Below are 9833 nucleotides of genomic sequence, written 5' to 3'. Positions count from 1 at the left end.
GTAGATTTAGTATAAGTAGTAGAAGATTAAGTAGTAGATTAAGGAGTAGAAGTAGCAGTAGTAAATGAGGTAGATGAAGTAGTAGTAGTAGTACTAGTGGTAGAAGTAGTAGTAGTGGTAAAGGTACTTGGTTCTGTTTTCAATCGCCTGTTGTGTGTAGTTTTAGCATTTTTTTGTGGCGTCAGTACAGAATAAAAAATCGTATGTGTTACCAACAGTGACAATAAAAGTTTCTGAGTTGAAATGCTAGTGTTCCAAATTGAAGAGCAGTACGATTAAACAGCTGCTTGAGCCACAAGTGTGACTGCAGCTTTGATTCCGCAGTTTTAGGGTCACGCATCAGAACGACAATGAGAATCTCTGGTGACATCTAGTGGCCAATATATCTCACTACATCACAGTGGACACGCGGTCTTGGTAGCTCGTGAAGTGCAACACATGACACCCAGTTTAAGTTAGTTTGGTGGTTTGGGTCTGAATCCTGGGGCGAAGAGCAAACTAAACTTGGCAGAGATGCAACAAAACATCAGGTCACCATGGAGGTCAAAGAATTTCCTATAATGATCTTTATCTGCAGGCTCTCGACCTCATGTACCACCGCTGAACTGATGGTGGAAGAAAGTTACGGGTGTAATACTCGACATCTTTTGCCACCAAAAAACTGAAATACTCCAATATTCAGAGCAACCATGTTGAGTCAAGGTCTGACCTAAAAGATTCTGCCCGACGTTCTCAAAGTACGGTCGTCCTCTTCCGACTGAAGGTCGACCGACAGAAGTTCACATCAAACACCTGAAAGAAGGTAGTCCTCGTCATCCCAACATTTTTAATTATAAACAAGAGACAAGAATTGATGAAGACTGTTGTAGAAAATATATTTACAAATCAAAACAAACACCAGAGGCCTGAAGTGAAAACACTCACCCGGAGCTACTGCTGCTACTTCTAAAAGGACGGTCGGTGGGTTTCGGGGTCCAGCTCGCCGCTGCTGCTGCTCCTCTGGACACTCCCCCTACAACTGACCCTCAACAAGTGCACTTGGAACCTCCAGAACATGTGTGAACAAAGAGCCATTTTTTTCTCCAAACATCTTGTTGAGGCTTCATAACCGCTGTCATCAGCAACAAGTCACATGACCACAGAAGCTCCTTTGAAATTAGCTGCTCGATTTGTGACATCCCGGGTTATCAAAAGATTTGGAACATGAGTAGAACGTGTTAAAATCCTTGTGATGTAACGGAGAAAAAATCCAAATGAGTGAGATTTTTAACGATGAAAAACAAAACACACACAAAAAAAAAAAAACGCTCTGAGCGAACGGAGATCTTCAGTCGACACAGAGAGTTGTATAAAATGGAATTTAAAAAAACCAGACTAGCAGTAGAGTCCAGAAGGTGAAGCGAGATTTTTAAGGCTTCCAGAGTTTCAGCAGTCCGTCCTCGCTGTAGGTGCTGATCAGGTTCTGGTGCGGATGGTGGGCGATGCCGATCACGTCCTTCTCGTGGATCTGACGAGGAGGAGAAGAAAAACATCATGGGTCGTGGGTCCAACGAGAGGGATGTATATTTGGAGCAAACTAACTCACCGTCAGCGTTCGCTCCAGCTTGCCGGTGACGGTGCTGAAGCAGTAGAGCACAAAGTCTTCTCCCACGCAGTAGATCCACTCGCCGCGGGGCGACAGAGTGCAGCACACGAAGTCACCGCCTTCCCTCTTACCGGAGCTGAAGCTTCTCACGATCTGCAGCGGCAACGAAATTAAGTTATCATAGGAGGTGGGAGAAGAGGCAGGTTACAGAGTTACACAACAGCGGTTACAGGTTTAGAAAAGTAAGTAATATTTGTAGAGCCAGGAGGAGTCTGACCATGAATAGATCTGAAATTAAGAACCAGAATTTTAAAGTTGATCCTGAAAGAAACTGGCAGCCAGTGAAGAGTTTTAAGGGTCGTAGAAATGTGAGTTCTTCTACTGGAGCGGCTCAGAATTCTCGCTGCACAGCTTTGTATTAACTGCTTGTTTAGACATGAAAACAAACTGTTGCAATAATCCAGATGAGAAGACACAAACACATGGATTATAAACTCCAGATCTGCAACCATGCCAACTAGCCAACATGGAGGTTGCAAGAGATAGAACATCATATTAATGTTTAACCAAAATTGCCCTATTTTATCAATGAAAAACAACAACAAAAGAATATAAACCAGTCATAAACACTTTTTGGACATTAGCACATTGTAGTTCCCTCATTTATTGCAGGGTAACATTAGGAAATCCACAAAGTAGTGACGGCTTAAATTTTCACTTCTTTAAATCAAAAACATAGACGACAACCTCGCATATGAGGCGTCATCCATCTCAACAACCTTCTCAGTAACAGCAGCTATAACACTTTGTCGCCCAGGCAACCAATCCCAGCACAAATCAATTTTGACGTAGCAACACAGACAAATAATACAGTCTTGTAGCCATCATTAAATAGGGCAGAGTGTAGAAAGGCATCATGGGAGTTTAACCAGTAGAATGTATAGACACGGTTAATATTTTTTTTACTCTTATCTTTCATCAAATCGTTGCTTTGAGACTCGAAGAGACGCTAAATTTGTGTATATGATTGCAACGCACACATGCGCAAATGGATCTCCGATTTCCCAGATCGTATTCCAAGGTATAGATATTTGTCCGAATCTAGTTTCCGTAAAAACATCCGCGCATGCTCCCGAATCGTGTACTGACAGTTACCATAAGAAAGGTTGATGCGGTAATAAGCGCCTCTGTCTAAGTTCTGTGATTATGTTGAGGTTTATCTGGATTTTTTTTGTACAATTACACAATGCCAACCATAAGCAAGAAAAAAACGTGTAATATTTCAATCAAAGTTTTTCTTTTCTCCTATTGTACACAAGATTTTTACAGCTTTGAACTTGTGGCTGATTATAAAGCAGATGTTTTTTAGTTTTTTCCATACATTTATGATGAAAAAAATAACCTTGTGCAAGAAAGCGAACACTGACATGGAGCTTCTCCTGACTTTCTCTTGTAAAAATACTTTTGAATATGAAGCACCGTGTCTAAAATGTAACAATAGTCAGTGAAACAGAAATACCACGGACGATAAGCTGAATTTTTTTTTTTAACAAATGCGATTTTTAATATTTAGCGACGTTTGAAAGGTTCATCACATCAGACCCACCTGTCCCTGCATGTTCATGATGACCACCGTGTTGGACCGGTTACAAACGACAAAGTGCTCCGGGTTCTTTGGCAGCAGAATCACGTTGTTGACTGTGATGTCGGTGCCCGCTGACGTGCCCAGAGGTTTGTAGGTGTTCGAGCACTCGGCGGTCTTCATGTTCCAGACCTGTCAGGGGTGAAGGTATGGCAGAGAGTCAGACGGGGTACAGTCGGGTGAAGCATCAGATGCATGAACCATGACTCGCCTTCACTGTCCCGTCAGAGGAGGCGCTGATGATGTGATGACCGTCTGGAGTGAAAGTGGCTTCGTTGACAAACGAGGAGTGACCGCGGAACTCTTTGAGGGTTTTCCCGGACTTGAGTCCGTGGATTCTGAAGTGTTGAACATAAGGATTAAGACTGAACTAAAAAAAGCAGGAGAGTCGCTGAGGGTTTACCTGATGGTTTGGTCGAAGGAGGCACTGAGGAGCTGACTGCTGTCTTTACAGAAGCTGAGACACGTGACTCCTTTACTGTGAGCCCGCTCGAACCTCCGCAGACACTGACCGCTCTGGATCTTCCAGACCTGCAGCAGGACGCGGTGAAGTTACAGACATGAGCGTGAACGACTATAAAGAAAGAAAATACCTTAATTTTTCCGTCTTGAGCTCCGGTGGCCAGCATCTCCGTGTCGCGACTGAAGCACATGCACAACACGGCGTCGTCCATCATCATGAAGTTGTCCTGGGCTTGGTACTTGAGATCCTGGAGGAGCATCGAACGTCTCAATGGAAAACGGCTCGTCTATCTTCGTGCCTTGTAAAAAAACCTCCCTTACCTTTCTGATCTTGCCTGTCGTGAAGTTCCACACCTCAATGAAGCCGTCGACCGAGCCGGTGACCAGGTACTGACCATCAGGAGAGAATCTGGAGCATTCCACGTGGGATTTCTGTCCAAACTGAGGGAGAAAATTTGGATACAAATACAATATTATAAGAGGAATTATAATACAGAGACTGAATATCAATGAGCAGACAAGCCTGCCCTCAAACAATCAATCCTGGAGATTATTGCAAATCTTTTTTTGATCCTGTATAATGCTAAAAAAACAAATTATTTGATAATTTTCATGCACTATCCGACGTCTGTAAATGCAGTAGTCAGAGCAGTAGTTTCAAACTCAATCACACAAGGCACCAAATCTTTTAGAAATCCACGTTGTGCCAAACAAAATATATATTCACCTTAAAGGAAGTATGAGTGTGATTTTAACATTGTATTTTCAATCTTTGAGGCTATCAAATCTTTAAACTATCAAAACAATATTCAATAAAGTATATATTTTAAAGATCGAGATAAAACTGATAACACAACAGGAGTTGCAGAAAATCAAGGAAAAGCCTGAACAAATAGAAACGTCTTAAGATGTTTCTTAAAGGAGTCAGTAGATCCATGTCCGTCTGTGTATGCGTGCAGCTCGCGTCTAAGCCTGTGTACGCGTGTGTTCACACCACCGGCGTGTTTGTGTGTGCTCATCAAAGTTATGCAATCACACGATTCAAATTGTGTCAGTGAGGATATATTATTGTGTATGACAGGAAATGTACTTAAACACACGAGAAACTGCAAAAATTTGCAGTAAGAAAAAGACTAGACTAGCGTTTTCACTTTTGTTTACTCTGCACTGAAGTTTGTATGATTTATTATTGACTCATAAAAATAAATGTTTACATCACACTTTTAGCATGTTTTTACAGTAGTTTTAGTATTTGCAGTGAATGTTGTGTTTGTTTACAAGTGTAATTAGAGTAACTAAATAAACCTTCTCCCTTTACTTGTTTAAGGTTTGCTTAATTTGCCTTTATCATTAAAAATACTTAATAAGTTTATCTTGAGAATCAAAGAGAAATACATTTGAATATAAAATTAACAATTTACTGTATTAGATTTAAAATACATAAAAAAGAGGACATTGAAAAAAATCATCGCAATATATCAGAGAATTATCACAATTATATTTTTTCAATAATCATTCAGCCCTAATCACTTGTATAAAAAGGACAGAGAACATGAGCAACAAAAATCTTCTGTGATCCCGCTGGTACCATCCATGTAATGACAGCATTCATTAGCGTGCAGACATTCGGGAAACATTCAGAATCTTCGTGAGCAGGGATTGTAAATCTAGACTGATTAAGCAGCAGGATACGTCCGTAAGATTGGTTTCAAACAGTCGCAAGGAGAAAGAGCGGTTGTCTCTTCAAGAGCTGTATTCGACAAAGACTCACCTTGATGTGTCTGGTCAGCTGCGTGGGGAAACGTTCTTCCTCTACATCTTTGACGGCAGCTTTACCTCGGAACAAATCTATGGTCATACCAGGGGGCAGGAGACCCTGGTGCTGCTGCCACTTCAGTGACTGGAAAAAAAACAAACATGAATCAAATAAGTGTATTTGAAAACGGAGACACAAAGGTAAGTAAGTAAGTAGGTAGGTAAGTAATTTTTATTATTTATTATTATTTGTATAGCGCTTTTCCAGACCAGGGTCACAAAGTGCTTAAACAATCAAAACAATATTCAATAAAGTATATATTTTAAAGATCAAGATAAAAACTGATAACACAACAGGAGTTCCAGAAAATCAAGGAAAAGCCTGAACAAATAGAAACGTCTTAAGATGTTTCTTAAAGGAGTCAGCAGACTCCATCAAGCGCAAAGAGAGAGGAAGATCTAAGGTGTTCATCTCTCACCTGTCCCAGCAGAGCCATGAGACGAGACGGTGGCACAACGCTGACTTCCCCAGCCAGAGCGTGAGAGATGGCAGCGCGACGCTTTTCCTTGCTGCTGCCGTCGGGGTAAGCCTGAGGGTCAACAAGATGACGATCAACTGACGGATCAACTCACGAAAATGGTGTAAATCACCTCTCGCGGGTCAAAGTACGAACGAGCCAGCAGGTTCTCCAGGTGAATGTATCTGTCCTGCTGGGTCTGTTTCAGCATGATCATGGGGTCCGTCTGTCTCAGGAGGGAACGAGCGGCGCCCAGTTCTCTCAGCTCGATGAGCTCCAGCACCACCTGACAGCAAAGGAAGACAATGAATCACTTCAGTTATTAATGGGTTTTAATGTTGAGAAGAAACATGGAACTTTATATTCAAAGATCATTTTAAATGAAACCTTGATTTTATCTGTACTTTCTTCCTAAAATAGATATTATCACCACTGAATTTGACTGACATTAATATATTTACCAATTTTATGTCATAAGTAAGTAAGTAAGTAAGTCATTTTTATTTATATAACGCTTTTCCAGACCAGGGTCACAAAGCGCTTAAACAATCAAAACAATATTCAATAAAGTATATACTTTAAAGGTCAAGATAAAACTGATAACACAACAGGAGTTCCAGAAATTGATTACAATGGAAAAGTAAATTTCCTTTTTAAAGTTTATTATCAGAGTTTACAGGAAAAGTTATTTGTTTCAATTTAATTTGTTATATTGTGTTTTTACATAATGCTCAATTCTCAAGGATTAGAATAGAGATAATGACTATTCAGACCAGAAAACAATTGAAAACAAACTTGCTATGCTGACCCCACATTTTCAGCTAATTGTAACTTTGGTAATCAGAGTTCACAGCAATAACTTTATAATAAAGTTTTGGATCTTTCAATCACAAGTAAGTTAGATTGGAGTGAGAGTGTAGATATTCTTTGTTGTTTGATGGAAATAAAAAAGGCTAATTGTTTGGCAAAACTGCAATAATAAGAGTCGAAGTAGAGTATACATTCATTAATTTTCTACCGCTTTATCCATTATGGCAGTCGTGGGGAGACTGGAGTCTATACTAGTATCATTGGCCGAGAGACAGGGGACACCCTGGACAGGGTGCCAGTCTGTCGCAGGGCACAAAAAGACAAGACAACCATTCACACAAACACACACTCATACCTACGAACAATTTACCCCAAGTTCTCAATTAACCTCTGTATATTTTAGACTGAGGGAGGATACAATTTAAGCCAAGTAATATATAATTATAATTTCAGAATTGTTCTTGTTTAAAGCATGTAAAAGCACCATAAAAGTTAAAACCAGTAAACTTACTTGAGTTGATAGAAACTAAGCAATTTGAGCTCCAAATTGTGAGCGAAGAGATCACAACAATGAGCAGAAACACAACCTTCAAACTGACCTGTTCATAGAGATCTATCAGGGTCTTATCGGGCAGCTTGAGGGACTGGATCGCCTGCAGGACGGTGTCCCAGTGACCGCTGTTGATGTCCGCCACGAAGCTGTCGATGCTGTCCACGGTGTTCAGGGACACGGTGGTCTCCTCCTGGAGGCAGGACAGGGTCCGCTGCAGGTTGTTCTCCTTCAGGTACTGCATGATCAGACGAATCACGCTGGAGAGAAAGGCAAACGGATGTTGATATATTTCGATTGGATTATCGGGAAAATCCAAACACACCAACGTCGGTGAAGTTGTATCCAGAAGCGCTAGCTAGTGCCATGTACCCCCTTTTTTCCAAGATTTTGTTAAATAAATACACGCAATTATTCTCGAAAACATGAAGTGCCAGTTAAAAGACACTTAAAAATATATATAATACGAATTTAATTTAAAAACAAATCGTAGAATCATATCACTAATACGAAAGCCGCCAGTTAGCTTAGCATCGGCTAACGCTGCAGAGCAGGATCCTGCAGGCCTCTCCGAGTCAAACATACACTAAAATACATAAAAGCGAACCTTTTATTGTTAAAAACATTAATCCAATACTGGTGTGACAAAATGTTCCACTTACTCTGCTGATTCGATTTCCAAAGACATTATTATTTCAGTGAAAACAACAGCCGAATGAACTAGTTTCACACGAGCGGCGTACACACGACCCAGGAAGTACAGTCAAAACGAGAGTCGCGCACTTCAAAATAAAAGCTCAATATGTTTAAGAATTAGAATTTCTTTATTATAAAAGTGCAAAAACACTGATGTACGATTTAATTAATTTTAGCAGCTCTGGCAACAAACTCAATTCTACATAATACATGTTGTAAAATAAGATAACATAAATATACAATATATATATATATATAATAATAATAATAATAATAATAATAATAATCTCTATTTATATAGCGCCTTTTTAGACCAGGGTCACAAAGCGCTTTGACAGCCATTCACACATTTTATTATATACAAACTAAATAAAACAAGAATATAAATGACAATGATACTATGTTACATGTGAATGTATAAGCAAAATTCGATAATAAGCTAAATAGAATAGCAATTCAGGTGGAGGGGGCAAGTTTATTGGGTTTTATAATCTTCTTTTGTAATAAATTGTTATTGCTTTATTTTTTTTTTATGTTATGGAAAGTATCCTATAAAAAATGAACAAAATCAGGAGCGAAAATAATTGGGCTGAAATTATATATATATATATATAAATTAAATATACATCTATTTCCGTATGTATATTTAAAAAAAACAAATGAAGTAAACAAATGTGTTTACATTTGAATAATTAAAAATGTAAAGTATTGTGGTTGTTTTTTTGAGGTTGTTTTGATTTAATCAATTATCTTATTTATTTAATTAGGACGGAAATATATATATATATATATATATATATATATATATATATATATATATATATATATATATATATATATGTATATATATTTTTTAATAAATAAATAAGATAATTGATTAAATCAAAACTACCTAAAAAAAACAAGCACAATACTTTACATTTTTAATTCTTCAAATGTAAACACATTTGTTTACTGCTTTGTCACCAGCGACCAATAGGGGGCACTGGTCGCACATCGTTGCCTGACTGACGTCTCCTCATCCTGCAAGTGAAGGTCTTTCAAGGTTAGAATGACGATAAGGCTCAATGCAGCACCACTCGGCGCCCCGGCCTCGATCGTCCGTGTGATTGTTTTGGCCAATCGTGACACAATCCCGGTGCGAGCGGCCATGTTGGAAAATGAAATTGGACCAGAAGAACATAGGCTGGGCTGGCTCTTGTTGTTTTTGTCTTTGCAGATGGAGAAGATATATTGGGAGAGATCCCTCTGAATAAATTAGCATCCGAAGCCGAAAAGGCAGACGTCAGGATAATTTCCCCCCGTCATCCGGCGTGACAAAGCGCAGGCGGTTTGGTAAACCGTTACGGACCAGGGGGACGCTTGAATGACAGGGTCGTAAAAGAATGTAATGGCATCTTCCCTGCTTCCTCCGAGACACAAAGAAACAGCGACAGACTCTCATCCGGCTGTGAGCGTCGATATCAACAAAAGAAAAAAATGTCATTTACAACAATAAGTGTGGGTCAAAGATCAAGATGGTGGCCCACGCGGACGAGCAGCTAATGTGGAATCCCGTCTCTAACTTACGAGTGTGAATATCCAGAATAGTTGTTTTTTAAAGCCAGCGCGTGGGAGCTGCACAGTGTGAACTGATGGAATTGTGTTGATCTGCAAACTCTTCGCCGAGAACTAGCCGAGGCTAACGAGCCCCGTGTCGTCAAATAACTTTTATATTGACTGAGCTTTTTGGATGATGGCTCCCATGCACCTGAACAGCTGCCGGGCAATCGTTACGGCTTCCATTATATACAGAGAATACCCTTGATGCTAACT

At 39.7% G+C, this 9833-nt stretch overlaps 1 protein-coding gene across 1 annotated transcript; it reads right to left on the bottom strand.

Annotated features, from left to right (window-relative positions):
- Positions 1-812: 812 nt before the first annotated feature.
- Positions 813-8077, bottom strand: smu1a (SMU1 DNA replication regulator and spliceosomal factor a). The gene is made up of 12 exons (XM_087798461.1): positions 7985-8077; positions 7372-7582; positions 6096-6248; positions 5924-6034; positions 5461-5589; positions 4011-4130; positions 3821-3937; positions 3631-3758; positions 3439-3565; positions 3192-3359; positions 1586-1738; positions 813-1507 (listed from the first exon to the last, which is right to left on the bottom strand). Exons 1-12 carry the CDS (start codon positions 8008-8010, stop codon positions 1409-1411), a joined length of 1542 nt encoding a protein of 513 aa, XP_087654587.1. The 5' UTR covers positions 8011-8077; the 3' UTR covers positions 813-1408.
- Between the last annotated feature and the right edge of the window lie 1756 nt (positions 8078-9833).

Source organism: Callionymus lyra, chromosome 9 (assembly GCF_982586985.1).
Source record: "Callionymus lyra chromosome 9, fCalLyr1.hap1.1, whole genome shotgun sequence".
Lineage (NCBI taxonomy): Eukaryota > Metazoa > Chordata > Actinopteri > Syngnathiformes > Callionymidae > Callionymus > Callionymus lyra.
The sequence above is the reverse complement of the archived record's forward strand: the minus strand, read 5'-3'. Positions and strand labels throughout refer to the sequence as shown.

Excerpts from the sequence above, each read along its gene's own strand:
- smu1a (XM_087798461.1), bottom strand. The coding sequence starts at position 8,010 with ATGTCTTTGGAAATCGAATCAGCAGA. Across the intron at positions 7,583-7,984 it reads TTGGAAATCGAATCAGCAGA|CGTGATTCGTCTGATCATGC; the intron begins GTAAGTGGAACA and ends CTTTCTCTCCAG. Across the intron at positions 5,590-5,923 it reads TCATGGCTCTGCTGGGACAG|TCACTGAAGTGGCAGCAGCA; the intron begins GTGAGAGATGAA and ends TTTTTTTTCCAG.